Source organism: Amphibalanus amphitrite, unplaced genomic scaffold (assembly GCF_019059575.1).
Source record: "Amphibalanus amphitrite isolate SeventyFive unplaced genomic scaffold, NRLGWU_Aamphi_draft 000315F_arrow, whole genome shotgun sequence".
Classification (NCBI taxonomy): domain Eukaryota; kingdom Metazoa; phylum Arthropoda; class Thecostraca; order Balanomorpha; family Balanidae; genus Amphibalanus; species Amphibalanus amphitrite.
In genome coordinates this window covers 504,446-523,638 of record NW_024881810.1, presented here as the reverse complement: position 1 = coordinate 523,638, position 19,193 = coordinate 504,446, and the positions used below count along the sequence as shown (strand labels likewise).

The following is a 19,193-nucleotide window of genomic DNA, read 5'->3' as shown; positions in this document are numbered from 1 at the left end:
CGCTAAAAGTTGAGTTCAAAAATTTGACGTCATCATTTTTGAACAGTTTTTTCGCTATAACTTGGCCAAAAAACGAGACATCGATCTGAAATTTGGTATGTATATAGAAGAGCGCAGGGACTATCACATATATTCCGGTTTTTTTTCGAAATTCGGAAAAATTTTGGATTTTTTTTTAGTTTTTCTAAAAAAATCAATTTTTTGAAAATTTTTGGGTCAAAAACCCAAAATTTTGAAAATCCGAGATAGCAGTTTTGTAGCGCCGCTTTTTGTCTATTAGACCATATAAAGAACTTTGAAATTGCTCGATAACTGTAGATTTGGTGAGCGTTTCAAGATTGCATGTTTTTTGCTCATTTTTGCTCGAACATGACCTCAGTTTGACCTCAATAACTCCTGACCTAAGGTGACCTAAGACTTGAAATTTGGTGTGAAGGTGTCAAATTGATGCCCGGAAAGGTACTGAAAATTTGGCGGCGCTGCGCGCCGCCGTTTTCTTGCTATTCAGGAAAAACCACAGGGGGGGCCAAAATGGCCCCCCCCCAACGGGGCGAGGGTTAACAGACACCGTAAACATAATTAAGGCAAGGCATCGGTGCAATAACGATAAAAGCATTCAACATAGTTCCGCTAAGTCCAGGAAGCAAGTTAAATGCCAGAAACATACTAAGTTCGACGTAAATAATGCCCAAGGGATACGGTAAATCGTTCAGTCACGCGACGTACTACTTCAATCATCTACTCCCAGGCCTATAAGGCTAATAATACGGACATTAACGCAGCTGTTGGAAGAGTCGGCGACCATTTCGTCCACGCCATCACAGCTACGTCATCCGCCATCTGCTGTGTCATCGCTGTATCATCCCACACCGACCAGCGCATGGCTTCCCGGTACGAGTGCGTATGCCGCGGCATATTACCGTCGGCCCGACACTTTGTCAACAGGCGCACCAATCGGCCGACTTAGGCACCGCTGGCTAACCAAACAGCCAGTCGGCCGGCCGTATTATTACCGCCGACAGATGGGCGCCGCACCCAGCGCGTGCAGTGCAATAATCGTCACCGTGACCCGCGCGCCGTCGATGTCGACGATATGGTGTCACCGCTCGTCGGAGTCGACGCGCGCCGGCGGTATGGGGCGAGGCGGGCGAGGAATGGGAGCAGCACGCTGGGTGGAACGAACGCTTCCGAGTCGCCGTCGAACGGGGTTAGGGGGCCGGCGCTCGGCTCTCCCGGCGGGGGGCCGCGAACAGTGTTCTGTAGCGTACTGAGGAGAGATTATTAAAGTGCTGTCAAGTGGGGTGTCGCATTGAAACCAGATAAATAGCAGCATAGGCTACTGTAATACATAAACTATTGCATTATGTAGAGTAGCCTATGATAGCAGAGGTACGATTTTAAGCGAGTGGTAAAAGAACTCAAAAGACAATAATTCAGCACCGTCCTATAGCAAACGCAGACTGAATTATTGCTGTAACAAATACCTGTAACACATAACGTACATGCAGTTTAACAAGCCACTTTGTATTGGTTCAATAGAGCCGTTTATATGCACCCGCTAAGGCACATTTATTATCTGTAAGCAAATTATCCACCTAAATCGGGGCGCACTTTATCACAACAGCGCCAAAGGTGCAAATGACAGTTTGACTAAGTGATTGTTGGCGGCCAGAGTTTCGAAGCTGTGCAGTTCCTCTAAAACATAACATATGAGACGTGGCTTTCTCGCTCGCTTTCGCCAGCACTGTATCGCGATTTATGAACGCTACATTTCTTTATTTTTATGTGTTATTTTTCTCCTTGTTCTAAAAAAAAGTTTATAAGCTCCTGAAAATAGAAAAACAACAACCCAATAGTGGTCTGCTGGCAATAATGAGCTGCGTTATTTTTATTATCCTTAACTAGAAAGAGCTATATTCAATTCCAACCAAATCAAAAGAGGCATATGTATTCTCATGACCGAGTCTTGACACTAATATCGTTCCGAGAAAAATGCTGCATTCATTGCGTTGAGTTGATATTTATTCCTACCACGAATTGACTCCTTGACAGCTTTATTCTAGCGTCATTTTAAGTTTCCTGAACCGAATAGCTGACGGTATGACTGCGAATATTCAAGGCTGATATCTGAATTCTACATTTGCTGAATCACCAATCAAATCCAAATGGCCAACTCGTTTGGCCCCAATCTCATTATTTACTTTGATTTGCTGATCACAACGTAACTTTCTGCAAACAGCTTCAAACCTGCTTTGAATAAATGCAAGAGTTCCACAACCGTCTAGAGCCGAGACTTTCAAAAGTCTCTCAGCAGGGCAGCCGCCCAGCTCTCAAAAGGCAGAGCGGTGCCGTGATGGGTCCATTCTGTGCCACGTCAGCCCCCAACAGATGGACGCGGGAAAATAGCGCGCCAGCTCCGCCCGCCTCCCCCGACGGACACGGTTTAAGCGAATAGTCTGGTATGAGAACGCAGACCGACGTCACTGAAGAATGAGCGACGAGAAAAATACCGACCAGACTCGAGAAAAAGGAAAAGAGCACGTCCTTGTCGCAATAAATCCTTCCACGTACTTCGACAAAATAATTATATAAAATATAAAGGTGACCGCAGGATATGAATTGATGAACGCCAAAAGACATAAGAAAAGGGAAGAACTTATTCGCGTAAATATTAAATCTTTGTCCCATCCCATTTTCGACATTTTCCGGCGACTATTTGAAATTGAGATGCGATCACCCTTGACATTCAATCCCCATCGCTGCTGCGGCGAAAGCCGATATCACCTAAACGGATTTAGCTGTTAAACGGATTTTCTCCATCATTGCGCCTTTTATGAGCGAGATATTTCCCGAGTCATCTCTCGGCTCTAGGCCAAAACACTTCTTCCACCAGCCGTGCACTTTCTTCTGTTTTGTGGAATGTATTAAAGTTGCATCTAGCTATCAGTATATCGTATCAAGACTTATTTCATCTATTCATGATATGAATTAAATATCTGAGATAGCCAACAATTCAACCACAACCGTAACTGCAGCGCATTGTGTTGGTAAACTGAGACATAACGTATTTCTTCACTACATATCGTCGTGTGACTACTTCATCCCTCCGCGCTAGAAATCCACTTACTTCAACATCGACCAGCAGGTTGGGGGTCTGAAACATCCTGCCCGTCCACAGCATGAGCGAGTCGATCTTGAAGGAGGTGTCGCCACAGCAGCTGCTGTTGGCGGACGAGCCGCGCCGGCTCTCGGGTCGGGCGGCGCTGCTCTTCCGCTTCCTGCCGTCACTGCCCTCCTTCACACTGGGCCGCCGCATGGCCTCCGTCACCGTCAGGATGTTGCTGTCCGACCCGGTGGACCCGCACCTCCTCTGCCTACCGCCCGGCACCGCAGCCGCGTCCACCTGCAGCAGGTCGGCCGTCGGCGGCCGACGCGGCGTCCGCGAGCCCTCCGAGTGTTTCTTGGCCGGCTTTTCGGAGTTGCTGCCGGCCGATGTTTTGCGCCGGCACCCCCACGAGAGGGTGCGGCGGTGAGCGAACTCGGCAAACATCTCCATAGGGGAGCGCGCGCGCGGCTGGCGTTCAGAGCTGGCGGGGCGGCCGACGGCGGCGACACGAGCGACCCGAGCCCGCCGGCGACATCGCGACCCGCCGGCACCGACTGAGCGTCGGGACCGACGGCGTCGGCGGCGCGCACACGGGCCGCGCTCCATCGATCAGGGAGGGACGGGGACCACCAGACACCTCCGAGGGGACCAGCAGACACCTCTGAGGGACCGTCAGACACCCGCTCTGGGGGACCGTCGGACATCTCCGAGGGGACCAGAAGACACCTCTGAGGGACCGTCGGACACCTCTGAGGGACCGTCGGACACCTCTGAGGGACCGTCAGACACCTCTGGGGGGACCAGAAGACACAATGGAGGGTCCACCGAAGGCAAATTTTGCGCACCTAGATCTTCGGACACATAGAGGAAAACCAAACATATTTCTTGGGACCGTCAAATACTCGGAGATTATCAGACGCTCCTTTTAGAAAACATGTATCTCTGTATTAAACACTGGCTCAGCTATATCAGCTATCAGCCAAGAAGTCGGACGACCCTGCACCCCAGACGTTCCTGCCGTCCGTAGGATAGCCACTGGCCGGAGTGTCACTGCCGAACTAGCTAGCTCCATCCTTCCACCGCTGTCTGGTGCAGAACACCGCCACGATAATCACTGCTGCGTGCCATGAGTCTCCCTCGAGTCCCGTCCTGTGCGCTCCTGGGCCGCTGGCAACAGAAGGTCTGTTCCAGGTCGCCCCAGAGGGCTATCAGGCGGCGGCCGTCGCGCGCTTTGTCTCGAGGGAGGGCCAGATGGGCGGCGGCCAGCACCACGCGCCAATATGCGTCCTGTCAGATCAATCTAGCGAAGACGGAACAGGTGCCGCGCGGTACTGAGAAGCCGCAGGGTCGCGGTGCGGCGCGGCGGCCGGCCGGCCGTCCCGCGCGTGCAGTGCGGAACAGTCTACCCCGTCAGGCGTACGACTCGTAGTGACATCTAGCGACTACTTCTGGAACTAATGGAATGCTCTCCAGTGCCAAAGTCCGGTTCAGCTAGACTTTCTCTCTTCCTCGAATGAGTTCGGATGGTATACCGTGGTACTGCTAAGTTCGTTCTATATTGTGCTTTTATAAGCAAACCCAACGGAAATGACGCCATAACTTTGTACGGCGAAGCCAAATATTCCGTTTTACGAGAATAAACAGAGCGATATTACATCAATCAGGAGGCGTGGTGTTTGTCATTATTGCTTCTGGACACAAAGAATCTAATAAAAGTCTGCCATATAGCCTTCATAAAATCATGACAATACCATCGTTAAACAACTGAAATCAGTTGTTGAACTGGACTATGAAGAACTACAATAGCACTTAGAATACCATTGCGTCGTTGTCATGGCATCTGTAACATTGCACTGGCAATCAGGTACTTACGGTTTAACAGGGTTAGGTAGTGATTGCAGTGATTGTAGCATGATAGAACCCAGCAATAAAGTAAGGCGAATTAGGCCAAGACCACTACAAAGAATGGACGCTGACTGCATACCACCAGTTTCCAAACAGGCCGTTCCATTCTCATAAAATACAAACCGACTTCTTGTCGCATAAATCGCCACAAAAACCATCATACCCAAATCGAACTATCAAAGTTCTTCCTCGGATAAATTTAGCCTGGAACCAACCCCTAGCATGAAATAATGCGGTCGGAATGGCCTCAGTGAGTCTGTGGCCGATTTCCATCCATTTTCGGAGCTCTGACTCAGTGAGCCGGAGCGGCTCGGCCCGGTCTGCCCTCCACAAAGGGAGGGTGACGTCGGGGGTCCAGACGGCCGTCTGATTGGTCCACAGACGCAGGTCTGGACGCAGAGGTCTGATATTACCAGACGGTGGTGCAGCAAAATAAGGCAAGGATGTAAAACCGGCAAGGATGTTAGATCAAGATCGGCAAAATACAGACGGTTGCTGGTCGCAAGGTCAATGGTGTGCTTTACTAGACTTCCAATACCAATTAGCTAAGGTATTGCGGAAATTTGATGTCTAGTCGAGATCCGGTTTTCTTACGATCCATGATTTTATATTGTTGTTTGAGCATACCACTTTCGCAAACCATTGCCACCAAGCTTTAATTATTCCAAGGTAGCATGTGACTGCGTAAATACCAAAATATCACGCATTTCTTGCGAAACCGGCTATGGCCTGCATTCCGTCCGGAGAATTTTCCCCGCCGTGCCGCAGGACTCTGCGCTCTGTCACCTCTGTAATCGGCCGGCCGGCCCGCGGCGGGCCGCTCGACCGCTCGGCAGCTCAGTGCAGAGCACGGCCGGCCAGCCGAGATTAGCGGTTCAGCCGGTCCAGGCCGTGATGAGACGGCCGGCGCAGCAAACAGCCGCGAGCGGTGCCGGGTCGGCACGGACGGCAATCACCGCGCCCGCCGCCGGGTCCCGTCTGTACAGTAGGGTACTGCGGCTGGGGTACCTCCGGCGGCAGTGGTACAGAGGTTTGTGGGGTACCAGTTCCCAGCTGGACCACCACGCAAAGAGAGACAGTCTGTCTACGATAACGAACCGCGCTGTAGCGGGCCCAGAGAAGCGCCGATCAATAACGGGAGGTCTCCGCCGCGCGGGCTGTTTTGAATACGCCCAGCCGAACGCCAGTGTCAGCGTTTCCTCGATCGGTCAGGCCTATCAATTTTCGTCGCGCTGCGCCGCGCTGTTTGCTGCTGTCCACGGCTCGGCGGGCAGTGTCGACCACGGCAAACGTGGCGCAGTGAATCGACCCCGCGGCCGGCCGGCCGATCGTGAATTACGGCTGTTTTCGGCGCCCCGCAGGGCACCTGGGCCGTCTGTGTATCCCCACAGCGGTGTCGTCAGGACAGTGATAGTGGCGACCAGAATACCTACACACGGCCAGCTATATTGCGACTATCTGCGACGGGTTTTTAGACCGGTGTCGTAAATCGCGAATCCTTGGAAAGATGAGCGCGTATGAGCTGTCAACAAATATCGCCATATGTGCGCCGGTGATAGGCAGAAAGCGCAACCTCATTAGTTGCACAACGCAACAGGCGGGGCACAACCGTCATTGCCAGGGAATGCAATACAGTTGGACTATAAATGTGTGTCACCAACAGACAATGCTGGTTGCCCGACATTGAGCTAGAAACCAGCCGAGTCAACAGCGCAAATGGTGAGCCCGATTACACCAAACTTATGGCAAAGCGGGTCAAGGGTCACATCAGGCATTTTATGGGACATGTTAATGCTCATTACTTTGAATCCGCTCCATGACACAGCAATAAATCCAATCATGAATAAAACGACTCTGACAAATGGCGTTTGGCACTTATATGGCCTTATGATCCGTGCTAAATAAATGAAAAAAGATGAAGATCTTGAAAAAGAAAGAAAGTAAGTCCAAGACGGACCTGACGACAGGAGTGTCCGTATCAATTTAATCTGAAATGAACATCGCATAATACCCATCATTGTCAAGTCGACAAGCCACGCCTTATCAGCCTTTTTTCTGCTATCCATGCTCTATAGCAGCTGACAAGAGTCATAAATCCACAAGCATTTGGTGCACCAAATTGTCCCTGTTGCGATCCCCCCCCCCCACGACTGTCACTGTTAGTCGGCAGCCCCAGACTGCAGCGCCGGGCAGTTGTCAGGACACCGGCCGAGCTCGAGTGACAGGTCAATCACGGCCACTGGCCACAGTGACAGCTGTGATTCGGTCATCAGTACACGACACACGGGGGCCGCAAACACGGCCAGGGACGCCCACGACCGGCGCAGTGTGCACGGGACGTCGGCGGTGACCTTGCCGTGACCTTGGGATGCTTTAGGACGTCACAGTCCGATGTAAGGTCGTGGAGACGCGTTGTGACCCATCTCGTTGCTCACCGTTTTGACTTATGATACGATACTGTGTTCTGATGAGCATGATCTCATTCATTAATTCATTAAGCATATACAAGGTATTGCGCACCAGCCACAAGCTATTCGGTAATGTCTGTGCACTTCAGCGTATTTCAGCGACAGGCACAGCATAAAGACGTCGTAAAATCAGTAAATCCTCCTTTAATCGCAGGTTTAAATTCTACTTTGTCAACTAAATACGTGTTTAAACTCATCAACTGGTGAGGGTGACGGTGCTTTTGGCGAGTCAATCTCGTTAGAAATGGACAAGCAAAGAAGTAATGAGACCGCGTTCTGGAGCCGCTCCTCGTCTTTAAACACAATTTCATCAAGTGTTTCCCACTCTGGGCAGCGTAATTGCAAGTCTGATTAAGATTCTGCGTGAAGGAAGCCGCGAGATTGTGCCCTGATTGAGTGCATCTGTCGCCTTAATGGCACACGTTCCACTGGGTTGATAAATTTGACTGCCCAGCTTCCTTGCATTCGGTTACACCGTAAATGAAAATATGTATGACATCAGTATTTGCATCGTCGAGTAAAGCGTAAAAATAAACACGAGCACATTCTGAAGTGAAAAGGGAATGCTGGCAATCCAGCTGGCAGGTACTTACATCCTTCTTTTGTCTGTAGCAGGCCTTCCTCCGCGTGAGCTTGTTCCTCTTTTTCTCCTTCCGAACCTCTCTGAAAACAAAAACAAAATGACATATGAGCGCGTTTTGATATAAGCTCCTTTAAGTATTACAAAATGAATATTAAATTGAGTTTGTTAAATTCAAATCATATAGACAAAAAGTAAAATATGACAAACGAAGGACTAATTATCGCAATTTCGTTGCCAGAGATACACCCTACAGATAGTAATTTTGTGACTTTTGTTTATAAGGGTCACACGCCACCTAAATCATAACACATATCAGCAAAGCTCGTTGGTAATCATTAGTTGCTTTTGAAGCATGATCGATTACTCTATGGGTGGAACTCATTTGTAAATTTTCGTTACATGCCTGACAAAACAGCTGACCCACACGCGTCGCTATGGTTCATTTCAGACCACATTGACACACCATATCCGTCCACATCGACATCATAATGCGACGTGGCCTTCAATACCGATGTCGGCACTAATGTATGCAGGTGGGCGGTGGCCTGTGCCGGGGGCTGCGGGCCCGCCGATAGAGGTCGGATCACACCGTCCGGAATCCGCGGAACGGCCGCCGGTTCGCACAATATCCGGCGGCCCGGACCAGCCGGAAGGTCACGTGACCGGCCGCCGGCATGCCGGGCCCACGTGACCGGGCCATGGGCAGATGATAGGAGCGGGGTGGCGCGGGATGTGGGACCACGTGATCGCGTGGATGGTAAGGGTGATAGAGATGGCAGGGGCGGGAGACGATGGGTATCAGGAGTGGAAAGTTAGCGTAGTGTTGCACTTATGAAGTGTGACATTAGGCTTCATGTGGCAAGAAGTCAATGAGATGGCGTTACGTGCCATTCCACACACAATCGTGTTTTTCTGTCCTTCGTAGATCTGTGTTAAACAATCATGCAACAAGCCTCTACCACGCCCCTCCAGGTCCCTCTCGACCCATCCCCTGGTCACTCACAGTCGTGAGTCATCCTTGTCTCTCGGGGGCTGCTGCGCTGCGTCGTCCTCGATGTCCGAAATGCAGTCGATCTGAGCCGGCAGAGAGTACGTGCTGCTCGCGATCTTCTGGTGGGCCAAACCTGGGGAGAAGAACGACGAATGATCAGACATATCGGAGAAATATGGGCTGAGGGCAGCAGTGTGAAAAGCATGAGAACAACAGAGCAGGTAACATACGGCTATGACTTCGATATATCTTCGACACGTAGCAGTGACTATACAATTAATTCAATCAAGAGAGATGTAAGATCAAAGCATATCAGGTTATCGCCCGCTGTAGGTACTTCTGTTCTGGTGATCCTGGCTCTGCGCTCACTGGCCGTGCCACCGCACAGGTAGCGTCACCTAAGGCAGAAACGAGTGCTAGGGTTTCGTAAAACGGCCGCTAGGGGCAGCACCTGCATCTCGCATCATCTTGCCCGATCAGTGTTGAATAAAGCAAGAAACTAGCCGTAAAACGTCGATAGCTGGTGTTTCCCCTTTTTAATCCTAGGCAGCGGTAAAAATGCCCACAAATAAAGCGAGCCGACTTTTCCGTTTTCGACTAGGGGTTAAATTCAAGTCCGAAACAATGGCACCGCACGCGTGCGCGCGGTGACTGCAATCGGCACAGCGAATGCATGTCGTGTGCGAGTAAGCTAATAACAATCCACCCATTACCATCTAAATACCCAGGCCTCTCCTCCCTGCGCTTCGTCGATTCAAAATACTCGCCTGCGTTACTGACGACACATCCCTCTACCCTGAATGGCACCCCCGAGCCGCCAGCACATAACCCGCCACCAGTCAACCGTGTGTGACTTTGCGCCAGTCACCCGTCTGTCATGTCAGCGAGTCACCCGTCTGTCATAGCGTGATTCATTCCGACTGTCATAGCCTGAGTCACCATCCGGTTCAGCTCAGCTGGATAGTCTTGGGTTGTTGAAGGCGTCGTAGATATTCAATAAAGTCCTGAATTCTAAATAACTGCTTACTCAATAGATCATTTGTGGTTATTCGTATGACTCTTGTAAGTTGTAGCAGCTGAAAGTCTGCGTAATATGTGTCCTATCCCTGTTTTGTGATGAGTAAACATTGGTTTGTCTCTATGACCCCACACACTGGCGTGTCATGAACATGAGGAAGGGACCGTGAGGGGTAAGGACCGGCACGAGCAGCCACCCGGGACACAGCCGGCCAAATGACCACCGAACCACCGTCTGACGACCGGCCTGTCTGAGCTGTCAGTCATTAGACGAGCTCTAATGGGGCCTGGTTAGGCGGCGCACCGCCGCGGGCGCCGCCCGGTCAGGTCAGGTCGGGGGAGGGGGCGAGGGAGCGGGGGGTGGGGGTCGGTTGCCGAGGCACGGGCGCAATGAGTTGACACGGCGGCAGCTCGGTCACTATTTGCCGCCGGCCAGGCCACACAGTGACACAGTGGAGCAGGTCAGAGAGGCTGGGCGGCACCGTGTTGCCATGGCAACAGGTGACTATTTCCGCCCGGTGATACACTCCATGATCAGCCTCAGTTTCCGATACAAAGGAATCACCGTGCAAGGAAAGGAACCTGCGGTGATGGGTGAAACTGAACAGCGGGATTCAGTCAAAATTGGTAATCGTCGGCTAGCAAGTACTATCCTCCATCCTGGAAACACTCTATTGTTCATCCTATCTTCAAAAAAGGCGACCCTTCCGACCCTTCTAACTTCCGTCCTATATCCATCATTCCCATCATATCCAAAGTCGTTGAACGTGTCGTTCAGCGGCAGCTCTTTCACTACCTGTCTTCAAACCACCTCCTGTCATCCAACCAGCACGGCTTTCGCCCACACCACTCGACGGAGACCGCGCTGGTGACGGTCTCTGACCACATCCTCACTGCCGCCGACGGTGGGGAGATCACCCTCATGTGCCTGATTGATCTCAGCAAATGTTTTGACGTTGTCGACCACCGAATACTTTTAAACAAGCTACGGCTGAACGGCGTCGACACCGAGTGGTTCGAAGCGTATCTCTGCGGCCACACACAAAGTGTTTCACTCCGTAACGCCGCGGGTGCCGACAGTGTCTCACGGCCGCTGCCCAACTCCATGGGAGTTTTCCAGGGCTCGGCGCTCGGGCCGTTACTTTTCACGGTGTTTGCCAATGACATGTCACCATACGCCGAGGGTGCTACGGTGGTCCAATACGCTGACGACACCCAGGTGCTAGTCTCAGGTAAAAAGAGCGAACTACCAACGCTCATCTCCAACTTGGAGACATCTCTGGCCTCTCTGGATCAATGGTTTACTGCTAACGCCCTTAAGGTGAACGCGGGTAAAACAGAGCTGATTGTTTTTGGTAGCCGTCAAAATCTCCGCGATTTTCCAAAATTTACCGTCAAATTCTGTGAAACCAGACTCGTTCCCTCTGACCAAGTCAAGAACCTCGGAATACTCTTCGATAAACACCTCACCTGGGACAGCCACGTGGATGCCGTCAGCCGCCGCTGCACAGGGACTCTCCTTGGTCTCTCACACGTCCGCCACATGGTACCCCGTGGCATAATCACTATGCTCGTGTCAGCCCTGGTGCTTACGCAGGTTCGCTACTGCATATCTGTCTACGGCAATGGGTCAAAAAAGAACGCAGCAAAAATTCAAAAGATTTTGAACTTTTCCGCTAAAGTCATTTTTGGTAGGCGGAAATTCGACCACGCTGCGGACCTGCGGGAGCAGCTGGGCTGGTTGGAAGCCCAGCAGCTAGCTGACCAAAGCACGATCTGTCTCACACACAAAGTGTTCCGAAGTGGAGAGCCTGAATCGCTGGCAAATGTCCTCCGTCTGAACGCGGCAGTACGACACCGTACTACCAGGCAGGACGGTCTGCTGCACGTGCCGCGCTTCAGAACCGAGACCGGCAGACGACGCTTTTGCACCAGAGCGCCAACACTGTATAACCGGCTGCCACCGGACGTGACTGCTCTCGACGGGCAGCGCTTCCGACGGGCGTTGAAGCGCTTTCTTGCCCGTGATTGTACTGAATGACATGTCTGCAAGCATCGACGTACGTTATGTGAGGACGCGTGGCAGAGTGTGTATATGTGTTCAATTTATATGTTGACCTTAGAATGTACTGCATCGCTCCCCCTGATGACTCGGAGCCATAATAGCCACTGCTGCTGTGGAGTGCTCCTCAACAGAAATACAATACAATACAATACAATACAACCGAAAGAACCGGTTCAATCAATCAATCAATCATGTATTGAGTCCTCCATGTGAATGGTTTTTCAGTGCTCTCGTCATACAATCATTCACAATCTATAAAACTACAAGTGGGTATAAAACACACATCAATAAGAATGACGCACAGTATAAAAGTAAAGAGAATCGTCTGTACCAGTAAGATACTCAGATGGCAAAATGTGAAGTTAAGAATGCACAATACGCGGGTAAAAAGTAGACAAAGTAAATAAAAGTGAGCAGCGCAAAAAAAAAATCATCACAAAATACAGGGTGATTCATAGCCGTGTGACCGAAAATAAGTGAAAACTACAGGAAATGCTTTCGTGTTACATGCGGTTGCCAAGTACCATATGAAACTGCCAAATCTGAAGTTTTGATCCATGTATTGCATTAGTCATATACACTTCTCCTTTGACGCTCACACTTCTTTTAGACAAGATGCTCAAAATGGCTATCTCGGCGACGGATGCACTATGTACAGCACCAGAGCCGTAAAGTTGGCGATGGCGCGGGCGCACCACATGTCTAAGGAAATGGAGCCAAACAAGCTTGCAATGGCGTCCTTCAGCCGCAAATATCCTGGGGACTCCCCTAATAGACCTCGGGCTTTGCATAGCCCCAGAGGAAGAATTCTGCGACGTTGAGATCCGGCGGGTGTGGCGCCCACCGGACCTCAGCGCTGTTTGAAATCAACTTTCCGGGGTTCGCCTAGCAAATGTTTTCTGCCGTGTTTATCATTAAACCGTGCCCTTTGTTTTGAATTTATTAACGATTCTATTAATTGTTATCTTCCTTGGAGCTTCCTAGGGTGCAAACCCTCAGACGTGCAAAAATATCTTGGCGTTTGCTTAACGGACTGCGTTAACTTATACAAATTACACATTTTTACATTTTGCTGCACTGTGTACATCTTGAGCGATACACACAGACCAGACCAAGACAGAACAAAACTTCATAAAATTTTCTACTAGGACGTGAAATTTCACGCGAAAATATGCAATAGTCTTCTCAAGAGAGATCAACTAAATAGGTTACACGGCTATGAATCACCCTGTACATCACAGCTTGTTTGCCAGAATGCTAACGATGGAGACCGTTCCACGATTTTACTGCTCTAAAATGAAAAGTACGCCTGGCTCGCTCTGTTCTAATTTTAGGCAGGTCCAGCTGATCCCCACATGTGCCGCGAGTGAGCCTCCTATTCACATCAGAGCGACGCATCACGAGTCCAGCTAGAGATGGCGGCGCATCCGACGAGAGAATCCTACGCAGCATCGCTATGTCTCGGTCCTCCAACATCTTGTCAAACTTCGGCCATTCGAGAGCTTCCAGAGCTGCGCTAATGTGGTCGCGTTTAGACAGTCCTGTTACAATGCGCGCCGCGAAGTTAATGGCCTTCTGCACACGTCGCCTCTGGGTTGCGCAGCAGCCTCCCCAGACGGTACAACAGTACATTATGTGGGGGAATACAAGGGCCTCGATAAGCATCTTTTTTACTTCATACGGTAGCTTATGTCTCAACTTAGATAGGCCGACTAGTACATGGTAGCAGCGGCGGGTCACCAACGACACCTGCTTCTCCCAGGTCAGTGAAGAGTCAAAGAACACGCCTAAAATTTTGATCTCGTGACTAGGTTTAATTTCGCAAATGCCAAAGTCAATAGTAAAATTTGCACTACATATTTTTCTCTGCGGCTTTACTAGCAAAAGTTCAGTCTTAGTAGGGTTGATTTTTAGCCTGTTCTGGGTGTACCATCGGAGAGCCACCTCCAAAGTACACTCCATACGCCGTTTTAGGTCGTCCAAATTAGAAACCGTATCAGAGTCAATAAACTGAATGTCATCGGCGTACATGACCTGCTTGCCACTGGGTAAATGAGACATAAGGTCGTTAGTAAAAAGTAAAAACAATTTTGGACCCATTAGTGACCCCTGTATCACGCCGTGTGTCACTGGTAGTGCCCCAGCGCCGCTACCCTGCATCCTCTGACTTCTGCCGTACAACCAGTCACGAAACCAGTGATCGCTCACGCCGTACCAGCCTAGTTTTACAAGCAACCGCTCATGTTAACATCATTGACGTTCCAATCGGACCATTTGCATAAATTGCGCATGTATATGCCTCCAAACAAAAACTTACGGCAACTTTTAAACAACATATCGAAATCATTTCTTATACGGAAAACAGCTTCTAAACTTTTGCTCTCGACCAATATTATTGAGCGTTTCCAGAGATGATTGGATGTGAGCCCACCGACGTAATTCCACCTATATTGACGTGGTCTACGCCGTAGAAGGGTCATCACACAGAAAACCCGATCAAATATCATTTACCGAGACATTCGTTAGACGTAGCTCCGGCGACTTATTGGGATTTCCTTTCCTTCGGGGTCACCGTCTAGTGACCGGGCCAATTCCAAGAATTGGAGCATATGTTACCATGAGACAATACTCTACATCGAAGAACGTCAAGACACGCATTATACGATAAGGGATTATTCATTGATATCACGTAACACGAATGCCGAGAAATGCCAACTGCACAAGTCCATTGTCAGTTGTCACCCTAGACGGTACGATCTTGTGTAATAGCAGATCCTGCTACGATGACGGTCGACTCATTCCTTCAAAATATGTATGATGACTGCATATCCAAACCCTACGTAAGCACGCATATGTGTACATTCATGGAAGTACGTAATAGGTATGCGATATGCATGCATGTATTTATCATATCGCCCAGAACTGAGTCCGTCAAAAATGATAAACCGAATGACTTAAGCGTTGGCTCACACTCCAAACTAACAAATTAATTCCCCACGTCAACCTGCGACGTGTCTAGACCTGACTTCACCACATCTCAAACTCACTGAATAAATCGCACCAAAGCAAATCGCACCGCACGGCGGCGGCTATCTTGGCCTCGTGCCCGCTGTCTAATCGACCTTCCGGCCTGACTGCGCCGCATTCCTTAATCCTTCGGCGCTGGTGTGCACAGGTTTTCACACATCCCCGCGGGCGGCGTATTCTCGTGTCCGTTCGACTGGGCCCCTCCTACGCACGCCGCGCGCATTGTTGCCGACCTCTGAGGCCCACGCCAATACCAACACTCGCTTAGCGGTGCGCTGGAGCGACTAGCGTAGTGGTGGGTCTGTTAGACCCTACACGGCGTGATGAGTGGTCGTGGCTCACCGTGACCCCCAACAGACGAGGTGGGACGGCGGGCGCCTCAGCGAGTTTTGCCTGTAGTGGCACAGCCCTGTCAGCTGTCCGAGTGGAGGCAGGGAATCGGAAACGGGTCCAGGGTGGGAATCTGGGTGACAACGGAAGCTATAGATTCCGAGTTATGGTATTGAACAGCTAAGGATTGGTATGCTACAATGAAATAAAAAGCAGTAAATCATTTCTATTGAAGAAGTTATCAGTAGATATAATCAGGAGATATAATATCAGGCGAATCGAATACTTTTTTAGGAATATTTCCTTACCAGGAGCATATATTCCACAACAAACCATATTCCACTTTCTTCCAAAGACTTCACAAGTCCACAACTGACACCACTAACAGAGCTGAAGCACCAAAGTAGCGGCTATTTGACCTCTGATCACCTGCTCAGAGCTCAGCAGCATTTAATTCACGCGGAGATGAAACCAGATACGGCGCGGAAATCCGTCTCCCGACGACACGTGACGAAACTGTGACGGATCTATGACCGTTCGTGACGTCACGACGCTGGCAGGTAACCACAGCCGGCACACAGCACCGGTCACCTGCCGGCTATTCGAGATGGCGCCTAGTGCCGACCCTCGCCGTTTTCACGCTGCAACTCTCCTCAGGTTGGCAGGGCAGTGTTGGTCTCCTACATAAAACCCCTCAGCGAATACAGCGGTTTACAAAGTCGCCTCACGTCATCGACGAGTGTGAGCTACTTCACAACAGCCTATTGTAAAAGTTTTATGACCAGCTACCGGATTTTTTACTGCACTATGCTCGGCTACAAAACTTTTCGCTCCTTTGCTAAAACCTACGGTGTAACGTTGAAAGCACCCACTTCTTTGGTTGCCCCTAGATCATAACCCGTAAGGGATTGCTAGGCTTGCAGCCGTCCACAGCGTATGCACATCAGTCAGGCTCGACAGAAGCTGAACAGCCTTTGAACGACGCTTGCACTGGGTTGGTGCCAAATGCCAAACATTACTACATTTTTTATGGAAAGCATGTGAGGTGTTTATTGATTATGGCTCGTTCCGACTGCCGATAAATTTCAAAACAGCTCAGGTCATGTCGGTACGGTATTTCATTTCAAACTACATTCCATGTATGCTGCGCAAGCAACATGAAGGGGAAGGTCGGTAAATATGATTCGTCCTTTCAGCCTGTCTTTCCTGTTCTGTCCTGTCCTGTCCTGTCAGTTCAGTTCAGTTCAGTTCAGTATATTTTGGTAACCAAGACCTGTATGTTCTGTATGTCCTGTCTATCTCGCCCCATTTGTCCTATCTCCCTCACCCTGTTCCGTTCTTGTCCTGTCTGTCCGTCTTAGTCTGTCCCGCCTGTCTCGTTTGTCCTGTTAGCCCCTTCGTCTGTTTGTACTGCATGTCCTGTCTCTCCTGTCCTGCCCTGTCTGTCCCGTCTGTCCTGTCTATCATACCTGCCCCTCTTTTCTCCTCCACTCACCTGGGGAGAGCGCGAGCTCGATGTGCTCGCTCTGCGGCCGGCTCCTGCCGCGACCACTCTCTTCCACCTTCTCCTGACCAGAGGAGCTGGCTGAGTGGCTGCTGTAGCCGTTTGGACCGATCTGAAACGCAGAAAAAGACATTGTCAGAGAGGTGTGTACTGTGTGGCATGGCGGCGAGAACACTGATCAACAGGAATGCCAGATATATAATCTATCACTGGGAATAAAACGCATTGCGAGAAGGAGGAACGAATAATCGCGTGGCTTGGGTGTCCTCAAATCTGTCATGAAAGTGATAACTAATCGGATCGGAAACCACCGGACGTGTTGTGCGCCGATTTCCTGTGCCAATATTGGCTGACATCTCAGCGGACCGATCAGCTGATCGGCCAGGGTTCGGCTGATTCCTGGTCAGATAGGCGACACCAATCGCACCAATCCTTCTGACTAACGGAATGACAGCTCACTAATCGTCTGACCAACGAGCTAAGAGATTACCAGCCTGCTGACCAGCGGTATGTCGGCATGGTATTTCGCCTAGAACTCTGATCAAGGAGAAGTCAGCTCACCAACCCGTTTAACCCGCGACCGCCTGGGGGGGTCGGATCCGACTAGAGATGTCAATCGGATACCAACTTTTAGGTATACCGATACCAAACCGATACCAACTTGGTATTTGGTATTTCGATCTTAATGTGTTTGGTATTTTGTTGGTATCATGAATCCTCACTAATGTATAAGAGGCTAAGAAATCGGTAAAAAGTTGGTATTTCTCTCATGTTCCCAAGTTGGTTTGGTTTCGGTATTTCCCCATGGTTTTGGTTGGTATTTGGTTTGGTATCGGTATTACGATTGTCTGTAATTGACATCACTAGATCCGACCCCCCCTCCGTTTTTCTTGGATAACTCATGAACCGCTTGCGCTATCAACTTGAAACTTCGCATACCTTCTCCCCCATCAATTTGACGTCTCCTGTGCAATTTTTAAGAAAAAAATTTCAAAAAATTCTGAGATATATCGATTTTAGTGATGTAACTACATGGCGTTTTCAGTCAAAAAATGGTAAATGTTTGAAAAATCGCCAAAAATCGAGGTTTTAAGCAAATTGCAAATTAAGGACATGAAAAGACGCAACTCAACGAGTTCTTTAAAATGGCTATCTCGGATTTTCCATAAAATGTGTTTTTCACCCCTAAAAATTCAAAAAACTATATTTTTTGGAAAACAGCTAATAAAATCCAAAATTTTGAGAATTTCCAAAAAACCGGAATATATGTTATAGAGCTCTATTAGAACATTAGATGTCCCAAATTTCAACTTTCTATCTTGATTTTTGACCCCCAAATTGTAAAAAATAGCTCCAACATGCATAGGGCAAAGGGCATGGTGACGTCATAAGCATTTTCGCGAATTAGAGGCACTTCTGAACATCGCATGTGAAAACAAATGGCACCACTAGATTCCTGGGACAAAGCTCGTCTAGAAAAGCGCATTTTTATGTCAAAAATAAAAAGTTGAAAAATTGAATTTTTTTCTTAGCCCTCGTTTAGTTATGTATGGTATAAACGATTTTTTATGCTTTCAATGCACACTTATCACCAGCACAGTGACTTGGGGTCACATATAACCATTACCATCGGATTTGGCGTGAAAAATAAGCCATAAAACATGTGTCGCACGCCCATGTAGAAAGTGAAAGTGAAAAGAAAGTGAAAACCGTGACCTTTCGTGACCTGACCTGACCTTGACCCGTACTTAGTATGACCCCTATACGCACATGGTACCTTCACTAGGTCTTTGAGGTCATTTGTGGTGAGTTTCGAGCAGCAGCTATCGATTCCGCTGTCCGTAAGCCTAATCATGCAAAACCCCTGAATTTGACCTTTGACCTGACCTTTACCCGAAAGTTGACCTCAATCTTAAAATCTTAAGAGTGCTTTGGGAAGGTCTCGTAGAGACCTTTCGAACGCCGCCTCGCGGGGCTCGATACGACCATTGGTTCTCGAGATAACAGGGGGGGGGGTCGGATCCGACCCCCCCCAGGCTGATGTGGGCACGGAAATAGCCCAGGCGGTGCCGGGTTAACAGACTGTAAAACGCATTATCCAATATCCATCTCACCAACACACTAACCAACACCTTTCTCAGAGGTCTGAGTTCTGACCAACTGTCAGAAATAACGAGGAACACATCCCCAGTACCGG

The 19,193-nt window shown here is 49.5% G+C and overlaps 1 protein-coding gene across 9 annotated transcripts in view; it reads right to left on the bottom strand.

The window, feature by feature from the left end:
• Window positions 1–19,193, bottom strand: part of LOC122388267 (pleckstrin homology domain-containing family G member 5-like) — a 227,965-nt gene that overhangs the window by 46,035 nt on the left and 162,737 nt on the right. For 8 of the 9 annotated variants that reach the window (XM_043379187.1, XM_043379189.1, XM_043379186.1 and 5 more), the window contains 3 exons: window positions 16,988–17,108; window positions 9,066–9,186; window positions 8,073–8,142 (listed from right to left, as the gene is read on the bottom strand). In XM_043379187.1, coding sequence (XP_043235122.1) covers window positions 8,073–8,142; window positions 9,066–9,186; window positions 16,988–17,108 — 312 coding nt within the window. Of the gene's footprint in view, window positions 1–3,127; window positions 3,648–8,072; window positions 8,143–9,065; window positions 9,187–16,987; window positions 17,109–19,193 lie in introns of those variants that run through there. The other variant, XM_043379191.1, reaches the window with a different exon arrangement.